The sequence below is a fragment of the Aphis gossypii genome, chromosome 2 (assembly GCF_020184175.1).
Source record: "Aphis gossypii isolate Hap1 chromosome 2, ASM2018417v2, whole genome shotgun sequence".
NCBI classification, from domain to species: domain Eukaryota; kingdom Metazoa; phylum Arthropoda; class Insecta; order Hemiptera; family Aphididae; genus Aphis; species Aphis gossypii.
In genome coordinates this window covers 56,068,005-56,094,286 of record NC_065531.1, presented here as the reverse complement: position 1 = coordinate 56,094,286, position 26,282 = coordinate 56,068,005, and the positions used below count along the sequence as shown (strand labels likewise).

Genomic DNA, 26,282 nt, shown 5'->3' with positions numbered 1-26,282 from the left:
GACTATTGAAAAATCGTGTTTTCGTTATGTTACAAATTTAATTGATTACATAGGGGGTTAAATTCTATTTTTTCACCACTTGAAATGAGGTCCTAAAGTTACTCCTAGCACGTCTTGGCAACAAGTCCCTTCGAAGAAAATACGTTTTTGAATCCAAACGTTAATAAATTGAACCAAATGGCGTGGCTTGATCGGCGAAAAAATTGCTTATATAAACGGTTATGGTTATGGATATTTTATTATACGAAACGAAACATTTCGGCATTGGAGCATAGGATGTAAAAACCGTATACCTATCGGCTTGCGAGAAATGCGCAGAGCGAGTCGCGAGTGAATAAAAAACCTGTATTCACTAGACGATAATATTATTTCATGGCCAGATGCAGTTCGATATAATCCATAGAGTCTTGTTGTTAGTTTGCGCGTGGCCAGTGTGCTGTGTGTGCGTTACAACGAATTAAATTAACTCATTTCGTATCGTTTGGTAAAAATGTAATTATAATATAAAAATTTGAGGACGTCCAGTAAATTAAAAACATGCTCGCGCAGATGTTATAAATGCATTCACGGCAGCCGCATTTAATTCGGAATATTTGTATAGAGCATAATATTCGTGTCTTTCGATAATATCGGTGAGTAGGTGGTAAATGATTATACGATTTACTATCATTACTACTACCTATAGTAGGGTTTGTATTCATGATTTTATTATAGTGAAAAGGTTTATCGTAATTCGTAATATTATAGTGTACCTAGATCGTTATTATTAATTTGTAAATTCTAAATAGTAAAAAAAAAAAATATTTTAAAAAACAACGCGCTCGATGTTTGTCAACCTGTCACCGGTTTATTTTCGTATATTGGCGTGCATGTCTTATGTGGCCATCTGTCAAATCGGCTGATTGGTCGTATTCATCTGATAAAAACAATAAAAATGTTCTTGTTTTGTAAAAATTTATCACCAGTTCTATTGTGTATTTTGTGTACAAGAATTTTCAATATCACGTTATCGATCGTTCATAAAATAATGACTAAATGACCTACTATTAAAGTCGTAACCCAAATAATAGGTTGAGACGTTAGTAAACTTGTTTTCAAAGTAAAGGGGGTCACGAAATTCAACACTATCAGGTAACGAAATAAAACAAAAAAAACAATAATAATTAAAACGACAGTCGCTATATTTAATTGTAACAATTTAATAATAATCGATTTAAATACTTCCTGAATTTCTACTTAGTTAGTGTTTTGTATTGTTTTTCAGATGAAGGTTAAAGTTAAATAACACTAGGGTCACAATATTTTTCACCCAAGTGTTGAAAGATGTAGTTGAATTTATTGTTCACGGAAAATGACAAACAATCATCCATCAGCCCAAACTGATCGGTCGACGGATTGGCGGTCACGTCGACCGGCGATATGAAGAAGACCGCTGTTATTTATGAACGTACTCACTCGTTGCGGGATGATGATGAAGATGGTCACGAAATTATATTAGAACGTGATCTAAGGCGCCCTAAGTCTCACCGTATCACTGTGCTTTCAGGCCAAAATGGTTTGGAAGAGAAACCGTCTAAAAGTGATGTTGATTTACCAAAAAGAAATAGACGTAGTTGGGAAAGAGAAGAAGAAGTACTTCTGAATAATGAATCATCAATTGATGATGAAGATGCTGCCGGAAAACTACGAAAATGGAGCAAAAGTAAAATAGATCTATTAATGCCCAGTTTACGGTCCCTGGTCACTTTGGCCAGGGGCAAGTCATCCTCATCTTCATCATTAAATCAACCCGGTTCAGCTGAAAGTTGGTCACATTTAGAATGTATACGGAATGATGAACCAATTCGTAAATACAATACTATGGTTACATTATCTAATGTAGTACTAAATCGGCCTGCAGGAATAAAACCAATAAATCGATTACGAGATGCTGCCGTATGTTCAAGATGTAGTAGTGTTTTGTCTTTGGCTGCATCATCATCTAGATATTCATTAGGATCAACATCAAGTTTTGTAACACATAGAGATCAACCTATTGTACTTTGTAAAGTATGTTTAAATGAAGTTCCTGTAAAAAATTCTTGGACACTTCAACAATGTGGCTGCTCCTATTGCATTGAAGTGAGTTATATTTTATATTTATAAAATTATACTAACATTTTTCTTTAAGCTGTAAATCTACCTTAATTTTAAAATGTTAAATTATTTTACTGATAATTATTATTTATTCGATAGATTGAATGAAAGTTTCTCAATTTTTTTTTTCTACCTTTATTATGATTAGCCTTTATACAACTTGCATATTTTATTTTAAATATCTTTCATAAATAATGATGAGTTGATCAGATTTTTGAAGTTAACTATTAATATAAATTTAATCAACTTTTCAAGTATTCCAATTTTTCCAATATTTGTATTTACAATTCTTAGCTTAGGTTAATTATATTGCTTAGATACCTACCTAATCAATTGATAATTTCTAATACAATAATTTAAAATAAAAATATGTGTAGGTGCTTAGATTTATATATATATATATATATTATATATGTATAATATACAAAGTGATTCACTATTATGCTCACTTCTTTTATCTTCATCAATAATGCAGTTATTAAAATTTTGACTCTTGAATTATGTAATATATTTTCAAACATGAGATTTTTATAACACATGAGATGTTCTGTAGAGATACAATCTTTATTTTTTTTAAATGAGAAGTTCTCATTACTTCGGTAAATTATTTAGTAGATATATTTTTTGAAAATTATTATGTATCAAATCAAAATTCAAACAGGTTATATTGAAATAACTACATCATAATTTTTAAAAAAATAGAGTTCTCATTTGAAAAACAGAAATTTGTGCTGCCTTAAGTATTTCTAAAAAATCAAGTACATTTAAACATTCCAAAAATCAAAATGTAAACAAATTAATTTGAACTTTAATTACTTACTTTATATTATTTGTGAATATAACACAAATCCATTTCTCATATTAAAAGAAACATAGACAAAAGGCGTATACAATAATTAATCATATTATATGAGTTCTATGTGTTATTTATTATTCAATAAATAATATAATATGTATACCACCTACCGAATTTAAATAATTATAGTACTAGCTGTAGGTATTTGTCTTTATTTTAAAGTTATTTATTTAATACCTACATAAATCTTGAAAAACTGTTATAATAAGTACAATGTACCTCCAACTATGTATAAGCCATTATAATTATACATTTTTTTCATTATTAACATTGTTACCTTAACAATGATTTTTTTTCAGTTAATATTTTTATTTTATTAAAGTTAATTACCACCATTACCTAAAATATTATACTCAGAAGCTTAAATTGTAATAAAATGATACTGATCAATTTATCTTTATGAAAACTGAAATTACATCTAGTTATCTAATACTATTATGCTACATAATTTTGATTAATGTAGCTTAATCAAGGCACATTGTAGTTATTTTTAACTTACTATAGAATTACAATTCATTTTATTACATTCCTAAAGAGTATTTATCTCATTTTATAGATAAACGTATTATTTAAAAACTTGTACTACATTAAATAATAACAGAAGTTACTAAAATATTAATGTTAAATTAACTTAAAAAATGTTTAGAATTTCAGATCTTTATCTTATAAATAAAAACCAAACATATTTTTTCTGTTTAATATTATTAATTTCATAAAATTATTGATTTGATTATAATTTATATAAAACCTTAAACAAATTATAGCTATAATATAATCATATACCTAAGTATCTATAGTACCCATATTTATGATGATAAGGTCATTAAAAATAACATAAAATTTTCTATCTATCAGTTAATATGACAAATTTATCGTCCATTTTTTTAAAAAGGTAGTAGGTATATACATTCAAATTTTAGAAACCTGTGTATTGAAATTATCTATCACAGATTTAAAATAGTTAAGTAGGATATATTTATGTTCTTGAAGGAAAGAAATACCTGTATAATTTTTTGAATTTTAGTATTTCTTAGCTTATTCAAATTAGTTTTAGTCTTACAAGTTATATATTATATAGTCTGGAAAAATAATTCTGAATATAAATTAATATATTTTTATATTTCTAAGTCATAATAAATTTTTTTTAATAATATAATAAACTTTATAGGTATGTACTATGACTATATATAGATATCAAAAGTGTTTTTTATATCCGTAGGTACGAGGTTGTAGAATAAAATTCCGATTTAATCATTAATAATTACAATTATAAATAAATACTTCTATTTCTATTTATGAATTTGATATGATATAATTTCATACCGCAAAGGTTGGACAATGAGTTAGAGTAATTCATTTTTCGATGGAATTTTATTTATAATGTTATCTTATATTACAATTTATTGATTAATATTGCTATCTTTATAACTTCATCTTATCACCCATATACGTATTGATAACTCAAAATAAGAGCCTTTGCTAAGATCATTTTAGAATACTAGTCCTGCGCCCGACTAAAATAAATTAGAGCCAAGTGCTTAAGCCAACTTAGAGCTCTATAAACTATTGTCTAATACATTCAGTTAGTATATAGTATACAATTATTGTAAAATAAACTTTTAGCATCGTTCCTTAATTTGAAAAAATTAATATAGTAGCAATTTTATTAAAAAAAGAAAATTGAAACCAAGTATATTAAGTTTGACAGTTTCATGTCTTTATCCCCCGGCAAGGACTCCCCTATATGTATGTCGTATGACATGGGCTCGTTTCATAACTACTCGTTTAATATATTCATACGTTTCAACTGGCTTACACGTTCATATCCACTCCGACGATGGCACATTTCATTTAGATCACTCAGGAATTTTAGTAGTAAATTCTATTTACTTTGACCGCTTAATTTCAACCCCATTGTTATGAAATTACAAGGCACTGATGTCACGTCGTGATGTATTTGCTTAATACTGCACAGAAAATACTAATGTGATTTACCTAATGCAGTAATGCTTCTATGTTTTTCGGATAATTACGAATAAATAAACAAGCATTTTCTATGAACTACTTTGTATAATTAAATCTCGACAAATATACTTCAAACATTGAGGAGGCAATTTATGGGATCTACATAAATGTAATTTTATATTTATGACATTATTTAGTATTAATATAGTATTAATTTAATACTATTAAATAGAAATATTCATAGCGTAATTTATAGAAAATATATTCTGTAAAACCGGTCTTAAGTACTTATACATGTTGAGTTGTACCGTTGTATTTTCGTATCCAGTTTAAAATTTTAGTTATACACTTATAAATTTAAAATACATTTTAGAAATTATAATAAGTACATTCATTTTTATTCATAAATTATAAGATATACATTAGAATTAGAATTGATGCTTAAATAACGATTTTGGACTATTAATATTTAACTTAAATTACTTAAGACATCACTAGTATTTAAAAACAAGTACTGAATATTCAAATTAATTTCCTATGTAGTTAACATATTTAATTTTAAAACAATATAATATAGAACGTATACTTATTGGCTACCTATTACTAAAATATAAAGACGTTAAGTCAATAAATTACTAATATTACTATTTATTTAGGTAGGTACTTCAACACGAAATATATTATTATATTGTATAATATGTAATAAGTACCTGCCTATCGTGTTATGTAGAACAATAGAATAACGTTTCAACTAGGCGGAAGGTACACCAAAGCAGTGTGACGGTGAGATGATAGAAAACCATTGGTCTTTATTATTAATGGACATTGGTGTGCCGCATGCGACATAGCGTGTTAGTTAAATTTTATGTTATTATATAAAAACATTTCTTATGATTCATTACAGTGGTTTTTTGCACTACAAACTAAATATTTAAATGTGCGTCCCATAAACGAGTTGTTAGTTAAAATTTTTTGTTAACAACATTTTGAAATGTAACTCGTGAAGTAGGTAAAGAAAAGTATTTTTTTTGAGCATTCATACAATTTCATAGTTCTTACATCAAATTTAATACATGGTTAATTAATAAAGTTCAACGAATATTTTGTGAATTTTACAATAAAATATTTTCTTATATATCTACAGTCATTATAGATACTATTTATTGTATTATTTGTCGTTTATTAGTAATTTAAGTTTGTTAGTTTATCATCGTGGAATTAATTATGATATGATTAAAACTATTGTATAAGGTGATTCATTAAATATATCCTATTTGAATGAGGTATATACTGTATGTCTGTTTAGTAATTACTCCACTATAAAGTCAGATAATATACTTATAAGAGGAAGCTAACACCTACATTTACTGCGTCTTAATTTATTTTATACATTGAGAATAATATTATAAACTTATTTTCTCGAGTCCACGATTATCATATAAATTTGTTTGAGACAATATCTTTTATAAAAATAAAATAAAATATTCACGATGTCTTGATGAAAATATTATGGATACTGGATAGGTATATTATTATTTATTACATTACCAGAGTTATGCATTTGTAGAAAATTGCATTATATATATTTTTAGCTTACTATAAAATACTCGATAAAATATAGCTTTACACAAATTTAAATTGAGTACCAATGAAATCAGTTTTCATTTTTTTTTTTTTACTAACTAAATAATTGTAGGCATTTTAAGGTAATTTTTGAACTATACGTAGTATATTAGTATACATCGTACTGAATTAATGATTCCTCCATTTTCAATATTTTACTATTTTATGCTTTATAGATTTTTATATTTTTAAAATATAAAGTGCATTTTTTACCGAATTTTTTGGTATTTTAATTCATTAAATGCACTAACTTAATTATTAATCGTGTGTATAAATAATGTTTGTACACAATTTTTTCATTTATGTTATGATATTATTTGTTTACAAAATATAAATTATCGCTATAAGTTTCTGAAAACATAAATTATAATAATATTGATTCTGTATCAAACCTGCCACCTATCGTACGGAGATGGATATATTATAATATTAGTTCACAGATTAGAACTATTTTATTTACATTAATCGTTTAATAAATATATGTTGGTTTTTTTAGAACTTGATTTTTTAAAATAGGGCATGGATGAGTAATCTCTAATTGGTGCTTATAGTTAGACTATAATATAATAAAGTTAAAATAAAATAAAATCTTGATAGATCTTGAAAATGTATTTACAGTTTTTGATTATGTTTATTTAGTTTTGAACCAAATTTTAAACAATACTACATTTTATTATAATTTAAATACTAAGCGATTAATAGTTATTAGCTTTACAATAATTTATTTTGTTAATATTTTTCTAGTAAATAGGAACTTCAACTAGATGTCTATTTTGCATTTTAAAAACGTCGTTCTATAATTTTTAATTGGTTTTCATAGGGGCTACAGAAGTGTCTAATACAAATTCGGAAAATGTATAATATACCATTTTCAAACAAAATCGGTTTTATTATTTTTGTTAGAATTAAATTCTTCAATTTATTTGAATATCTTATAGATGTGCATTATTTCATAGTATATATACTCGTAATATATATTATATTATACCATTATGAAAAAAATATAATAATTTTAACCAAACATAATATTGTTGATTATTATTAGTTCAAAATGGTGAATGGTTTTAAAAGCTTATATATGAAATAGGTTAATTAATTATTGATGAAGAGGCAAGATTTACATTTTTAAATTTTGGTTTGTTTTATTTTTATGGGAAATTAATATAGAAAATAGATATATTGCTCTTTTAATGAATTTCCTCGTATATCTCACAATTATATAGTTCACCTCTACTAGAAAGACTTGTTTATTCATTTGATTTTCTAATGTTTTAATTAAATTGCACAATACTTTATAAATTATATTGTTAAAACATTATTATATAGCCACTTAGCCTTAATTTTTTATAGCAAGGGTTTTCTTAATAGTTCTTTTATTTTTACAAGTCCTTTATTATTTCATTTGTTCGTATTGCTAAACAATAAATTAATGTTAATAAGTAAATTAATATAGTATTAGACCATAAATCGTTTACGCATTATTATTGTTCATTTAAACCATTTTTGTAAAACAGTTAAGTTGTGTATCGTTCAATTTTTGGGATGTGATGCTTCATTTATGATATTTTGCCCGTTTACGTACATCGTATTGTATATAATATTATCTTACATCATTTGCGTATCAGCATATTTAACAACATAACTGAAAGAGATAAGCAGTACTCAAACGCGCTGGTTGTTTACTAACTTTCAGCTTAAAATTTGACGATCGTAATACTTAATTTTCAAATATCAAGTAGATATATTTATTTAACAATATTAACGTATATGGTATATTACGACAAAATTAAACGACTGATGTGTTTAGGTGACTTAAAATCACAAATCACCCATCATAGATTGTTATCGTAATATGTATATTGAATAAATAATAATAATTGTTAATACATAATAATATTACCTATCTAATATTATAACTGTTATTTAAAACTTAATTTAATGAGCCAGTATTTTTAATTTTATATATATTCAATATACGTATACTTTATTATACTTAGTTATAATAAGTTTATAACAATAGTCAAATTTCCAAGTTCAATAAGAATTTGCTATTAAAATTTCTTTTAATATGTGATGTACCTACAACTGCTTGTTTTTCAATATTTTTCATACCTTTGTATTGCTTGATATATTGATGCGCAAATGATGTATGATACTTTGGAGCAAGCAATGATCGATGCAATATTAAAAATATAATTATATATACCTGTAAGTAATAATAATGGTAACGTAATATTATTAATGAGTTATTGGGTTATAACTTTGAAAGCACATTTCTAAACTCTTGATCTATTCCATTGTCTTTGGTGTTATTACATGAGTAATATACTCATTTCCTACGCCCGGCATTCCATTATATTATTATTTATGGTTTGTCCTTCGTCTCTACAGAGTCACATGCTGGACTATCTTTGCGCATCATGTATCCACAATGACCCTGGCCGAGCCGAAGTTGATTTAATACAGACTACTTGTGCCTAGGCTCTGTTCCATTTTTTCGACTATCTTGTTGAGGTCTACTACTAGATTTTTGTTTACTATAGAACAGTTGATCGATTCATTACGTAATTCTGCGAACGATTAAATCCTGTTTTCATAATTCTTTAGTATAGATATTTAAATAGTAGCTTCCTTGATTTCAATTTGAATATAAGTGATGATGCACTTATTATGTTTTTCATAATACATACTTATAAATGATAAATATACAATTATAATGTATTAATGTATATATTTCTATATATCATATTATATTATTTTATATTTTCAAAAGTTTATTTACATTTGTTTTATTTATTGTTTGTGGTTATAAATAATAATTTGATTGAAAATTATTTATATTGCTAGGTATTATATAATTTTATGATCATACCTATATATAGTTAAGATTCTGAGCAGACTGGGATATTAATACTATATTTTCGTTAATTACTGTTTTAGTGTTTCGAGTAAAATGAGTTCTTGTTAGTTGCTAACTATCATAGTTTTCTATGAAAATTGGATATTAGATTAGTTAATATTTTTAAAAGGCACTATTATAAATTTTCAGGGTCAGTAAAAAAAAAAAAATTACGATTAATTATTGAAAACTTCGAAAGTGGAATTTACAGGTAGAACTTTTTTTTGTTCAATTAAACCCATTTTAGTAGTATAATCGTACACATCTATTAAAAAAAACTACCTAATATAATATGGGTTTCCATATGGCCAGCATCAATATTAATAATTAAAATACGTAATTTGTAGCTACTAAAAGTAAACGTGGTTAATAAATAGCTATATATATAATATTATATAATAAATCAACTCATGTTAGAGGTCAACTAGAAATAAATAGTTAAATTTAAATAATACACAAAAATAATAATGATAAAACTAAAAAAATCCGTATAAGACATTTTATTAATTAATTGTTTGTTATCTACGTTTCGTCTCATTTACACAGGGTAAAATAGTGTCATGTTATTATTACGATTTTGAAAGCTATGGATGACTAAATTACATTCGTAAAACTGTTCTGTACTTTTCTGCGTTTGAAAAATAAAAATAATAATATACTCGTAATATTAATGACATGCATAAAAATCGTTCATTTTAAATGCTTTTTACAGTTTTTTTCATTGAACAGTAGGTACTTAAAAATTTTGTTCGGTTATAAAATATTGTATTTTTGCCTATAATATATCAGCTTTTGTATCTATAGTTTATTACAATATTTTGTTTTTTTTTGTTACCAATAATATATTTCATTTTCGTGTTAAAAATGTTTTATGATTTGGGTTTAGATACCCTCGTGGCATCCTATTGAACTTGTCATTAACTACTTATTAGATAATACTAGGTATATGTATACTATATAGGTGCTATACATATTATAACTTATAATAAAGTAAAATGTTTACGGAAGACATTATTGAATAAGCTTACAATTATTGTCATATTTTGAATAAAAAAATTCTCGTCTAGTGCAAGTTTTCCGGTTACAGTTCCTGGGGCTCAATTTAACACCATTTATAGTTTATACCATCGATAATTTAAAAAGTGGAATTCATTGGTATAGACCGAGGTTTGCTTTGAATGGTTTTCCGAATTATATATAATTTTTTATGTGATGTAATAACCTAAATCTAATAATCGAAAATTATAAAATCATCGAGACGTTCAACATTTTACATTATTACAGAATAAAATCTAATGTCTTGTACTCTTGTTAATAACACATATTGTTCTATACTGTATTTCTATTCTAAACACTTTTCATAAATCTATATAAGGCTGTAGTACTGCACTAATCCTCTATATCGATTATCGATGCATTTTTTTTTCATACATTAATATCGTTATTAAATGTGCACTAATATATGAAGTGAGGTATACCGTGGTGTAATATGTATAAAATAAAATAAAGAAAATTGCTTCAAGATAATATTTGATGTGTATCAAATTTTTCGTGAACTATGTATGTACATTAGGAGTGTACGGTTTTTGAAAACAATACAAGGGATATTAATAAACAAATAAGTAATAGTAAAATTCTATTATAAAATAATATGATACCTATACATTTTTAATCCAACCAAAGTCTACTGAAAACTGGGAAAAATTTTAATAAATACATATACATTGTGTGTCGATGCATCCTATATAAGATTTTCAAAAGTTGATTCAGAGCAGTGGCGTATTCAGAGAGGAGTTAGGGGGTTGTAACCCCCAATCTCAAAAATTTCTCCGAAAATTCAAAATGTCTATTTGTTATATTATTACTTTTAAATTGTACTTTTTTTTTTTTAATAACCTGTTAGTTTTTTTTCTTGAAAAAACAAAAATGAAGAATTAATTTAAACTAGTTTTTTGTTTTATTTATAAATATTATTTTATTAAAACACCTCTAAAAAAAAAAAAAAAAAAAATAGATATGGCACTGATTCTGAGTAATATTTATGTAGGTACACAATGCCTCATGTATTGCATTGTTCAGACTTATTTAATTCACTATTTAACTATTTGTTAACAATTTGAATTTTTCATTTTTAAACATAATTATATTAATGGTATACATTATTTTAATAAAAAAAAATAGAGGTGTTGTTAACAAATAGGATAAAACTATTAAAATAACTTTGGTTATCATACAGTGTTCAATCTCAATCTACCATCTACCAATTATTTTATGAATGAAGTATGTACCTTACCGATTCTATTACAGTTATATATTCTATAATTATCTATTATCTCTGTTGAACATTAAACATGATTAAACATAATTGTAAATTATTGGAAACAAAATTTTGGTGCATGTCTGGTCGGTTTTTTAAATGTAAAGTTGAAAGCTGAGTTTTAAATGTCTAATTACTCGTCATCTGTAAAAATTAGATCTGGTTAAACCAGCCATGTTGCCTTGTTCTTTATATAATATATAATATTAATAATACTTAATATTTTTTATTTTTATCAATTTATTATACTTGAAACACCCATTAGTTCAAACGTCTTGTTATGTCGGTCCCTGGTTGACCGTATTTTATGCTAGAGTATGATAATGCTTGATTGGCAATAGGCATAGCCCATAAATATTGATAAAAAAAGATTTAAGTAGGTAATAGTATTTTACATAAGCAGTGTTTTTTAAAAGAATTAAATAACGAACAAATAATATTAAATTAGAATTATTAAGATTATAAATTAGCTTAACACTGAATATTTAAAATAATCACTGTAAGTTATACTAAACTTGTTTATTATTATGTTTGTTTTTTAGTTTACTTGATACAAGTAGTTTATTAACAAAATATATTTCTCTGTGTGTAATGTAAATTCAATTCAGTAGTGTTTGTTGTAATTTCCATATTTTTATTAGGAATATAAAACAGGTTTCAGCGTTATATTTCTTTAGCCTTGAATTTAATTAAATTATTTATTAATTATATTTTATTATTCAGAGATCAAACTTAATTGTTGCTTTCAATAATTGTACAAAAATATAATAATGAATTATTTTACTTAAATAACTTTATTTAAAAAGTTTTTATAAGCTTTTTATAATGCAACTAATGTTCTAGTTTTTGTAGAATACATAAAAATATATAAAAACAATTATTAATTGTACAATTTGTTTATTTACAGTGTGTAAAAGCATATGTAGATTTTGAAATCAACCAAGGTGCATACAATATATCTTGTCCAGATGCTCAATGTCCAAAACAGGGCATAATCCAGTTAGAAGAAATTGAAGCATTGGTCAGCATTGATGAAATTGAAAAACATCAAAGATACCGACTTAATAAGGGTAAATAAAAAACATTAATTTATAAAATATTAGACAACTAAATAATATTTTGAATTAAATGAAAACAAAAAAGTTTTACCAAAGGTATATAAAATACAGAGGTATTTAATATTTCTTATTAATATAACATAAATTGTATATATATATATAATTAATATATGCAATATGTAAACGGCCTAAATATCATAACTATAAGTACATAATTTTAGATGATCAAAATTCATAATAGGTAATTAATATAAACTAAGCTTTTTTCCTGTACACTATGGTATATTATAAAATCATACTTAAAAAAATTATGTACTCATATATGAATGTTATGGAATTTATATATTTGTATTTTTTTAAGGAATATTTTAGATTTTTTTCAACATTTTAAATGAAATTAGCATTATAGGTAGAAAGTAGTAATTTTTAATCAAAGTTATATTTTTATATTTATAGTTACTTTTATGTTATATAAATTTAAATTTTAAAAATGTTCAAAAGAAATAATATCAAAGCAATTAATTTTGTGTATAATCTATTATAAGTGGGTATTCCATTCCATGTTATTTTTTGGGGTACTAGACGACTACATTAGCAAATAAATTTAAATTGTGAATTTAGACCAGAGGTTAAGAATCTATGGTCCGCCTAACTATACCTACAAAATTTAAAAATATATTTAATTTTAATTTTATTGATTTAATATCTTTATTAGTAGATAAAGGGAAGTTAAGCTCAAAAATCACATTAACTTATTTTTATAATTTTAATTTATCTTCGATAAAAATAATATTGTGATATACCTATATTTCTTTTAGATTCTGAACGAAGTGATGAATGTATTGATTTTACAATGGTGTGTGTTTTTTTTTTTTTTTTTTTTTTTTTTTTTTTTGTTTTTGTGTCTGTGTACAGCATAACTAGTCGAAATAATGCTCCAATTTTAAACAATGGGGGTGGTTTCCGATGTAAAAGTGAATATCCTTGGTGCATTATAGAGGTAAAAAGTTAACATTTTCCAACAGTTTTCAAAAAAATCGAGAAAAACAAAAAAAAAATGACGGAAAAACGGCAATTTTTACGCAAAACCAGTTTTCGACCAAATCGATTTTTTTTTATGGTTGTAATTCAAAAACTAATCGCTGAAAACACTTGAAATTTTCACCAAATGGTTATGTCAGTGGTATCTGTATAGTTAAATTTTCAAAAAATTTTGACTTTTTTTGAGTTATTTATAGACCACTGAAATTTTCGATTTTTTGAGAAATTTTTTTTTAAGTGTCGATAAAAATTTTTTGGATGACCAAAAAGTTTTGAAAATTTAATACAAGGTTCCTTATAAGTTGTTTTTATGTAGCTAAAAAAAATTAAAAATCGTTAGTCACAATTTTTTTTTATAAGCGTTTTTAGTTCAAATTTTTACGAAATCTGTCGAAAACGTGAAAATTTGCAAGTAATTTTGAAGTTGAAAAACCATAAATTTTTTTCTTTTATAACTAAGTTTTGAAAATTTGGTACAAGGTTCTCCATACATTTTTCTTCAAATATCTGTAAAAAAAACTCTACCGGATTCAGACAAAAATTTTTATGAGTGTTTGAAATTTAAATTTTTACAAAAACCGCGTTAAATAACAGTTTAGCCTCAAACGATTTTTGATATTTGTTATTATTCAAAAAGTATAAGTCGTAGATACTTGAAAATTTTACCAGTTATTAAGATTCGCGTTTTCTTTACGTGATTTAAATTTCAAAATATTTTGACTTTTTTTGAGCTATTTATAGACAACTGAAATTTTCAATTTTTCTGAAAAATTTTTTTTGAAGGGTCGATAAAATTTTTTTGGCCCTATCAAAATACTTGAAAATGTTATACAAAGTTCCTCATATGTTATTCTTATAGTGATTAAAAAATATAAGAATACATAGGCACAATTTTTTTTTATTAGCATTTGAAGTTCAAATATTGACAACAATTCGTTAAAACCATGAATATTTGCAATTATTTGAAGTTGAAAAATCATAAAATTTTTGTGTTTATAACTAAGGATTAAAAATACAACACTAAGTTTTCCATAAGTTTACCTTCAAGTATCTATAGAGAAAACTCGAAGCATCATTATAGGAAAAATTTTAAGTGCGTTTGAATTTTAAATTTTAACGAAATCGCGTAACGATAACGATTTATCCTCAGACGATTTTAAATATTTGTTATTATTCAAAAAGTATAAGTCGTAGATACTTGAAAATTTTACCAGTTATTAAGATTCGCGTTTTCTTTACGTGATTTAATTTTCAAAATATTTTTAATTTTTTTGAGCTATTTATAGACAACTGAAATTTTCAATTTTTTGAAGTGTCGATAAAATTTTTTTGGCCCTATCAAAATACTTGAAAATTTTATACAAAGTTCCTCATATGTTATTCTTATAGTGATTAAAAAATTATAAGAATACATAGGCACAATTTTTTTTTATTAGCATTTGAAGTTCAAATATTGACAACAATTCGTCAAAACCATGAATATTTGCAAATTATTTTGTAGGTATATTTCATAAAAATTTTTGTATAAGTAGCTAAGAGTTGAAAATTTAATACAAGGTTTTTCATAAGTTTAACTTACAATTATTATAAAAGAACTTAAATTTTGTTGTATTCAGGCCATTAAAACATAAACCACCTTTTTCACCAACCACTAGAAATTATATCCTAGGCTGACAAATCATCTTCGTTCAGAATCGTTTTTCGTATACAATGATAACTATCATTGGATTCAAATTTAACACTCCTATAATATATAATAATGATCCATACGGCACCTAATGTACAGCAGAGCGGTACTCACTTGCCCGCTTTTTTAATAGTAATTTGTGTTAATAAATATAAATCTTTTACTTAAATTGAACATTAATAAACATTATTATATGCCAGCTATAGGAATTTCACTGTATTTTATTTATTCATAATCTAAATTTTAAGTGTGTAGAAAAATTGATTCTTGGTTTTGAGAAAAATTAAGATCTAAAATTGATGATGGTGGTTTATGATGTATCGAAAGTTCTCTAAGAAGTCAGTAGTGTTAAAAGGTTGGGAACCACTGGTTTAGACAGTATAGTCATAATTTTAATGATCAATCAGGTAGAAATACTATAATTAATTATATTTTGTTTGGTTTACATTGTGATAGTATTTTACTAACCTTGGACGTAATTACTTGGTTGATAGATTTTTCATAAATATATAAAATAACCTAAGAAATTTTTTTCTTTTTATATAATATTATTATTCATTAGTTGTTACATTTAAATAATATCTACAAATATTATCAATTCATTCAAATCTAACCAGGATAACCACTATTCAAAATTATTATTTTTTTAATTTTAATATCAGTCTCAGTGTCTTTATTTTTTACTTTACACCTCAGATACTTAATTCAAGATTAATAATCTTTTTATTAATAACCTTTTATTAAAATACTAAATTAGTATAGTATTATATAGGCTGTCTTGTCTTATATGTACTAAAATATAATTAACTAGTTATTATTGCAAACCTTATATCCGTTTTTTAAACTAAGATAGGTAATTTGGTCTGAAATATTAAGTGAATTGTGCCGTTTTTAGTACTTATAAGATGAGAAACACTATATACATATTAATTATTTAATGTAAATATAAAATATAACATTTTATTATTCTTTGTATTGATTAAAAGGAACTTGTAATTATTTATAATTTATATCAATATATATTTAAAACTAATAAACAAAAGAATAAAGTTTCTGAGGTAAGCTTTAGTGATTGATGAAAATTATTTATAAATCACGGTGGATGCCTATCTTTTATTTCCAACATCAATTTTTATTTTATTTATTACAATAAAATAATGTAACTATTTAATTCTTAATTTATTTAAAAAAAAATTTTATAACTTTATTTTAATTGAATTTTCTGAAAATTATTACTTCAGTAATGAACTGAGTCAATTTTATTATATTTTTTTAAATTGCATAATTATGTTTTTTAGAATAAAAAGATTTCAATTTTATTTAAATGGATTCCTAATTTATATTTGATAATAAGATGGGTTTATTTAAAAATAGTATTTTGTTTATTTCTTTTAAATTCCTATTTTTAATTTTAATCATTATTATATTTTTGTTATTGACAGAAGTGGAAATGGATAAAAGTCGTATGTGGTGTCCAAAACCAGGATGTGAAACTGTTTGCAATGTAGGTGATCGTTCACGACCACATAGTGTAATATGTCCTACATGTCAAACCGAATTTTGCTCTGGATGTCGAGCAACATGGCATCCTGGAAAACCATGCCCTCCTCCTACTACACATGACATGCCTACTTTCGATTCAGATTTAATTAAATGTTGTCCCATGTGTAGTGTACCCATTGAAAAGGATGAAGGCTGTGCTCAAATGTTATGTAAAAGATGTAAACACGTCTTTTGTTGGTATTGTCTTGCTTCTTTAGATGTGAGTTGAGTAATTATAATATGCGTAATTAAAATTTTTTTTCCACAATTCAATTATTACATTTTATATTTCAGGATGATTTTCTTTTAAGACATTATGACAAAGGCCCGTGTAAAAATAAATTGGGTCATTCAAGAGCTTCCGTGATATGGCATCGTACCCAAGTGATTGGTATATTTGCAGGCTTTGGTATACTGCTACTTGTTGCTAGTCCTTTGTTATTACTAGCTGCTCCATGTATAGTTTGTTGTAAATGTCGGGTATGTACTAGTGGATCAAAATTAGATGACCCTGATGATGATATAATAGATGAACCAAATTGACCCAGTTAAGTATGCATCATCAAATAAATGAATTTTGTTTTTGTATTAAATGTTATGAATTGATTAATCAATAATCAAGCAATAATCGTTCATTAACAATATGCCACCTAGTCATCAAGTTTATTTACAGTGTAATGTATTAGTTGTATTAATATTTTTACTATCTATTTTGTATCACAGACAAAGTTCACCTTACTAGTATGACTAATAAATAATAATATATTATTAAAAAATATTAAGTATTTTTTTTATGTCTTTTCACTTGCTTAACTATTTAAAACCTAAAAGTTATGTACCTACATATGATTTCTAAATATAAAATAATAATACAATTTAATTATAAATACATCTATATTCTATATGTGTGTTTAAATAGTATATACGTATAGATATATTATTGACCTTAAAATGTTATATTCAGATTAATTGACATAAATGATAAAAAAAAAAAATATATGTATATATATTTTATTGCTCTTATAAAAATTTAAATTTATCTTTACTTTCCTATTTTCAATTGACACATAATATTATGTTTCTAAAGTATAGTATTTAATATATTATATTGTATAATCAATTAAAACTATCCAAAATAATTTGAATTATTTAGTTTATAAATTTCCAATAGAAAATGTTAGGTTGTATTTTAATTTAATGACAAAAAAAAATCAATATTTTTAATAACTTGTTTTGAAAATTATTTTATAAATAATTGATACTTAATAAAGTGAGTTAGATGTTTTATTAATTTAAAATGGAGTTTTTAATAAATTATTATCTTATTTAGAAAAATCACATTTATAAATCATTAATATTAGATTTGTTGAAAACATAAATAACACTAATTTGTTATTAAAAAAATTATGTTATTAAAATTTAGATATTTCTTAAATATGATAATTATTAACTAATGATGAAGACAATACAAAATTAATAAACCTAATTATTGCAAGATATTGTTTTTTTAATTATAGCTAATATATAAAAATGTAAATTATGCAAATAAATATTTAAAACATTTTTAATAAAATTGGACAATTTTAAGAGAACAAACAAAACATTTGTAAAAATATTATTTGTTTGCATTTATTCAGTTTTTGGTCGAAATTTAATTTTTTTTTGTATTATGGACTATGATCAATAATTAATATATCTAGAGAATACCTTATCGTCTTTTCTTATATTATTATCAAAAAATTAAATTTAAATATTTTATTACCTAATAATTTAGTACATTATTTTGTTGATAAAAACCGATAACTATTATATATATAAAAAAAATGTACTGTCATTGTTAACTTAATTAATTGAGTTAATTTAATATATATAAATCATAAGTTTTGTATTTTTTTTTCTAGAAGAAAACTTAAATTTCATTCCATTGTTAATGCCAGTGATCAGAAATATTAAAAATTGTATTTAACTCGTATATATTTAGTTTTTACAATATCCTATACCCTAATTACTTTTCAATTTAACTCATGAGTTTCGACCAATTAAATTGTTTTTTATATTGATCTCTAATGTAATATAATAAACAATATACCCAAATTATTGGATCATTGTAGTTAATTTAATTTTTGTATGTATGTAAAATATGTATGTTACATTCTATAGAATTGTTAGATCTAATTATAATATATGTGATTAGTTAATGTTATTATATACATAATTATGTATATTGTTTAGATTAATTTGTTTCCGTTTTAACGCTGTGATACTATTTAAAAAAAATATATTTATGTATAAATAAATATATTGTATTGAAACACATACCGGTCAACTGTATAATGATCACATAAAGTGCTGTCTTTAAATTTGCATTATTAAAATATTGTGCTTGTAAAAGAATGTAATTAATATTATATCATATTTGTTTAAAAAATATATGTTAATTTTTTTAGACTTAATATAATAATTGTTATAAAATGGTAACTTGTGCCGCAAAATATGAACTGTAGAACAAATGTATTTATTGTTATTATTTATAGAAATCGGCAAGATGGACTTGCATTGCTGAATGTTATTATTACAACTTCTTTTACTTATAATTACGACTATATTTCTATGTATAATTAATAGGATATGGACAGATGGATTTCATAAATCACCCTAATTATAATATATGATTACTTATTTACTTATTTACCTTTTTACTAGTTTGGACAACATAAATATTATCATTTTTATTCTGATTAAGCAATTTTACAAATTCTTTAAATCTACGTATTGTTATATTCTGTGGTATATACTATGCAGGTAATTTTATTAATCAATACCTAATATTCCTATAAGTGCATATTTGTTTGATACAATATTGACAGTCTGTTTAATTATGTAATTTTTAATACTGTGCTTACATAGATATTTTTCCAAAGCGAATTTTAATAGTAATAATAATAATAATAAAATTACAATAGCATTTTTATCACAACTTAATTGGAGTCTTAAAAATGCTGTGTGAGTAGACAAGAAGTGAATATTATTACTTACCTAGTGATTTTTTTATATCAACCTATAAAATTTGTCAGTGAAATCTAAACGATTCCAAATTGTTTTTTTCATTTTTAACAATGATTAAATTAGGTAAAATTTAGTCTGTATTCATGCAAATTGATTTAGCTACTATAGGTAATGGATTTATTGATGAATGATGATCAATGGTAAATTTTTGTTCCGTTATATACATTCAACAATTATATTTTGCGACAAATTTATTTACAATTATCATCTGAAGGAGCAATAAGTAATAAGCACTATATTTATTTATCTTTAATATTTATTATTTGTTGTAGGTAAGTACAACAATTACATTTTGATGCTAATTTTTTAAATACCTACCATCAAAACATTCTCATATTATTGAAAATAACAGTGTTATTTAATTTAAATTATCAAGTTTTAAATATTAATATTAAAAACTAAATAAAATCTCTATTATTAAAATAAATAATTTGGTAATTTAAAAAAATTGTTATCAATAGAAATATTAAAAAAAATTCTATATATTATCAATATTTCAAAGAGAGCCAACATATTAAATATTTTTAAAAAATAAAAATAAATCATATCTAGACAATAAATAATAAATAGTTTGTGAAAATGTATTAAGAATTAGTATTTTAAGAACATTCCCTTTTTTCTAATTTTTCCAAATTATTAAAAACATCCCTCCTGTATCTAATTAATAACCAGAAACTAATCAGCGTTGAAAATTCAAGCACTTTTATACAGTTTTACTGTTCCAAAAATTGATGACAGACACAAAAATAAAACAAAATAATAATAATAATAATAAATACGTTATAAAACCAATACATTCATCACGTAGAATGTAAAAGGTTTTGAGTAAATAACAGAGTAAAGGTGATATATCGAATCTCGGAAAAAAAGAACAAAGAAAAAACAATTTTTAAATTTTTAATACTAATAATTCATTAAAAAATTAGTATAAATCTAGTTTAGCACCCCCTCAAAATTTCGATTTTTATTTTGGAAACCTATGTATTTCAAAGTTTTAAAGTTAGGTATAGGCTATAGCCTACTAAGTACTAAGTTCACGATTTTCGGTGTCTTACGCATGTGCAAAACGCATACTACGACTGCTAATGAGATATGATAATCGAAAATTATTATCAACCGTTGTTAGCAAAATAATTATTTGCATCGTTTTTTAACCCTGTGACCTACCTCAGGTAGTTTTGTATAGCAAATCGAGGGATATTCTCGTTTTGAATGTCCGAGCAAGTGCAGCAAGCGAATGGCAACGCTGGCCCCTATTCCCTTTGAAAATTGTATGTTAAAATAAGCATAAATATTTTTTTTGGATTACTCAAAAACTAATGATTTCCAGAAAAAACTCTTGGCACCATAATTTTTAAAATGTTAAAATACATGGGTCTCCAAAAAAAAAACCAAAATTTCGAGGGGGTGCTTAACTAGATTTGTTCCATTTGCATACAAGTGTTCATACTATAATGTTACTACTCACTTAGAAAGCTATATTATTGGAAATACGAAAGCACCATACTAAGTTCAGTGTTTCACTAAAATTATTATTTTTTTTCATTGGTCTTTTTTACCGATTACCGATAATTCACTCAAACCGCTCCCTCTTAAATATATCACCGGTCTGGGGCGTTGTTTTCTGTATTTTTTTAATAGCTGTCGAAGTGGCCCATTGTAAAATCGAAAATTACTGCTTTAATACAAATAGACACGCAGATAAACTGTTTGTATACATACTATTTTCCAATAAGACGTAAGTACCTACCTAATATAGGTATCTATTATTTGCACAAAGAAATTCATTCATTAAATAGGAATCTACATTTCAAATGAAAACTTTTTGCTTACCTATCAGTTTATGTAGAATGTACCATATTTAGTGAGAAGCAACCTTTAATAACCTGTATAGACAGATGTCAGATAGGTACCTACCAATGTATTTAAAAAATATATATATGCTCTATATTTTGTGTTATATATATATATGCAGGTATAAAATCAAATGTTACTACAAGAATAAAATTGTATATATTCTTTAAGGTAATAAATAACTTAATTGGTGGATACAAACAACAATGTTAATCAATAATCCTGGAAGTTTTTCTCATTTTTATTTTTCAATTAATTAGCCGCCTAGTGTCATTGTTCATTATTACAATTTGTATAGTTTTAGAAAAAATAAAGAAAATAGTTATTTATTTTAATTTTAATTCAAAACAATGTTATTTACATTTGATTCGTATTATTTGTATTGGCTGTTTGTACCAGCTATATAGGTTTCCATCGAGATTACCTATTTATATTATTGTTAAATACCTATACCATAGAACATTGTTCTATGACTATGAGTACCATTTACAAATATTAATAGATATAATAATATTTCTACGTTTAGTAACTACACTGGGATCAGTCCAAAAACTACAGAACAGTCAACAGATAATATTTATATACTATTAATTAACTAAGTGTTAGTTGGTTTACCTATAACATGTTTTTGAAACGGTCTGAGATAGAGGCGTTTTTCTTGCGTGACTTGCGTCACACGATAATAATTAAATATTTTAGTGTGTATATATTATAGTGTGTATCTACCCATAATCTATTATACAGACTTTTAGATAAATATTAGCAATAAACGTATAGAAATTTTTGGTGTTCAATTATATAGTTTATCAGTCTGCTGTCAAAATGAATGTTTAAACATTTTATTTTTATTTTACCATTTAATTTATACTGAAGTATTTAATACAATTATACGTTTATATATCAGCTATTGCTCTGTTTCTGTCTCATGTATATACGTTAGGAATTGTATACTATAAAAGGGCTTTAAGTTAGTGATGGTACATAATTATTTATTATTTTACAGTTTATGAGATATCCATTGATAACATGTATTTGATTTTAATAGGCTCCAATGCTTCGTCAGACATTACTCATCACTCATCAGTCATCATTCACTGCAGCTGAATGTTTGATCGTCACTTTTATATCTACAGCTGTTTTCTACATATACCTACTCAATTATTATAGACAAGGGGGGGGCGGTCAGTCTATTAGTACAAGGTCTATAATTGTCTATGACTATACCGATGCAATCAATATTTAATTAAATTATTTATTCATTGTTGTAGATAACTTATATAATGAGTCATATAACTACTGATATACATATATATATATATATATATATTTGTTTCCATGGGCGTACCTATCTTGGGCGATTTTTATGGGGGGGGGGGCATTATTTTATGTCGATGTACCGTATACTTAAAGATATACACAGAGACTAAATATACCTAATAAATACATTTTAATTTATCAATTCATTTTTATTTCCATAGTTAATCTTTTTAAAATATTATATTTTTCAGTTTTCCTAAAAAAATAATTCCTACAAAAATAAAATGCCTTTTTATTATATTTTTCAAAATAAATTTACAAAATATCAAGGGGGCAGTTGTTCCCTTTCACCCCCTCCCCCAAGTTTACGCCTATGTTTGTTTTTATCTAATTATAAAAAATAATACTGGGCCCCACTAAGTCACTTGTGCACAGTGCATATATTTATTTTTGGATTCATAGAAGATATGACTGATACCTATGAGCTATATGATGTGGTCAATAATTGATAATACCTTTTTAATAGTCTCAGTTATAAAAAGCACGCATTAAAAAAAATATATTAAAATATTGGTAATAACGATTAACGTGTAATAGTCTAACGTCATAAAGTCGGTAATAATTTTTCAACATTGAATTTTCTCTTAAAAGTTGATATAAAATTAAAATGTTGTAACTTACAGGCTATAGGTAATGTAATATATTGTGTTATCTAATATAATTAATTATGAACAAAATAAAAAGTGATATTTTTCATAGTAGAATTTTTTATCACCATCATAGCATGTACACAAAATAGGAAAAATAGGAACTAAATAGTTGAATCGTTTATAATCTATTTATAGTATATTTATACAGACTCATTTAAATTGATGTGTAAATTTCATATAGAACTTACCTGCTGGCTGCTAATAGCATTGAATTCATAATGTTTATAATATTATAAATTATGATTATCTATTATAGTATTATGCAGTATATAAACTATACAGCCTACAGGCAAATATTTTAGTAGGTAGGTACCTATCTCAGTGGCATAACTGAGGACCCGCAGACCCCTTTTTGCGAGAAGGCTACAGTCATTTGAGGCCTTTGGTTATAGGATTATATTTGGTATAACAATATTTTAGGGGCCAATTTTTTTTTTTTGTGGGGGGCCCAAATTTTTTGTTACACCACTGACCTACCTACTGCACAGAACACACGCAACACATAAATATGCATCATATTCTTACTTAATTTGATTACTTTTAAATAAGTAGTCCAATATTTGTTTAGTTTTTAGATTTAAGGTAAAATAAAATAAAATACTAGAACGTTCCCTACCCTGTATTAATGTTTTATGTTGATATCAGTGGCGTAACTAAGACTACTCCGTGGGGGGTGATGTAGATATTTTTCATTTGTAAAAAAAAAAAAAAAAAACATGTATAGGTATCTCACAAATTATAATTTATTATATAATATAAAAAAAAAAAGGTCTAAGGGCGATATATCACCTACATCGCACCTCCCGTAGTTACGCCACTGGTTGATATCTATTTACATTCAGATAATCTACATATTTAACATTTTGTGTTATAGTAATTAGTTAAATATTTTAATTATAATATAATAACCTATTAGTTAATAGTTTTAAATTTTAACTATAAATTAATGCTTGGAAGATGTAGGAGTAGTATATTGTTCTGTATGCTCTAAATTTATAACAGACCATTAGTACCCTACCAAAATTTGAGCTATACAATAATGAGTTTAAAAATTTTAAATGCATATTTTTATACATAGTATATTTTAAATAAAAGAGGATATTTCAATGATTTTCAAACGTAGGTACTAGGTACTAGGTAGGTACATTTAATATCTTCTAAAAATAATTGATGTTTTTATCAAAATTTCAACTGGTTTTTAAGTATTAACCACGATTTTTGCAATATCTTATACACATTTTTTTTTTGTACTTACATTATTGTGCTACATAAGATGTTTTATTTTTTCAAATTTGTTCGTGCATATTTTGATTTTATATCCCTAATAACTTATAAATCGTATTTATAACTCATTAATAATAATCAAAAATTCATAAAAAATGAAGTTCGTTAAAGAAGTCGTGCCAGGTGATAATTTACTGTGCCAAAAAATGATGGTTATTTTGGTATTGATATAAATTCGCTTATTAGTCGTTTGTCACTGTCCATTATCTGCACTGTAGAAGTAATAGCAGGTATGGGTTATTTATTTGCAAAAGTGTTATATTACAATTTACAGTATCGATTATACTTGTTATTCTCAAAACTATATGAATGTTTACAAAAAAATATTTTTAATTTATAAAATAGACCTATAGGCTACAATAGACAATCCGTGATCCATGCTTAAATGATAGTAAGTAACCAGCTTGGTATTAGATATTTGATAGTTTATTAATACCATACATAAACGAGGAAAATATTCATATAAAAACGTCTTTTTCGGGAAAAGAATTGCCCGGACTAGAGCCCTACATAAAAGAATGATATTTCAAAGAATGATAAAATAAACTCAATACCTAAAGCAATGCTATTATCATTTTGCCCACAAACAAAATATTTTTAAATTATATGTTTAAAAAGAGTTTTAACTTGATAAAGTATGGAACAGTAAAATAATTACTACACTTTTACATTTCACATATTATTTCTATTACAATTCACATATTATTTATGCATCAAAATAATAATTGTTGAATTAATGAATGTCATTCCGATTCTAGTTTAAAAATAAAAATCATTTCTATAATTATTTTGTATTTAAAATTTTCACAATCCATGCATTATGAATAGTAAATAAGTTATTCACATTGTATGTGTTATTGTGTTACGCTTTTGCTTTAGTGTCTATTATTTTCATTTTACACATATTTACCATACGATTTCGTCGGAAACATCTGTTTCAGCTATCAAAAAAATATCATTCACATTTCACATAAATAATATCCATAC

The 26,282-nt window shown here is 24.7% G+C and overlaps 1 protein-coding gene across 3 annotated transcripts; it reads left to right on the top strand.

Annotated features, from left to right (window-relative positions):
• Positions 1–400: 400 nt before the first annotated feature.
• Positions 401–19,807, top strand: LOC114125395 (probable E3 ubiquitin-protein ligase RNF144A). Of its 3 annotated transcripts, XM_027989014.2 has the most exons (6): positions 895–1,131; positions 1,265–2,121; positions 12,704–12,866; positions 17,025–17,344; positions 17,419–17,671; positions 19,026–19,807. In XM_027989014.2, exons 2-5 carry the CDS (start codon positions 1,420–1,422, stop codon positions 17,665–17,667), a joined length of 1,434 nt encoding a protein of 477 aa, XP_027844815.1. In that variant the 5' UTR covers positions 895–1,131; positions 1,265–1,419; the 3' UTR covers positions 17,668–17,671; positions 19,026–19,807. The 3 variants fall into 3 exon arrangements, with proteins under 3 accessions (XP_027844814.1, XP_027844815.1, XP_027844813.1); XM_027989013.2 differs by lacking the exons at positions 895–1,131; positions 19,026–19,807 and adding an exon at positions 401–632 and having other exon boundaries at positions 17,419–17,902; XM_027989012.2 differs by lacking the exon at positions 19,026–19,807 and having other exon boundaries at positions 898–1,131; positions 17,419–17,902.
• The last annotated feature ends 6,475 nt before the right edge of the window (positions 19,808–26,282 follow it).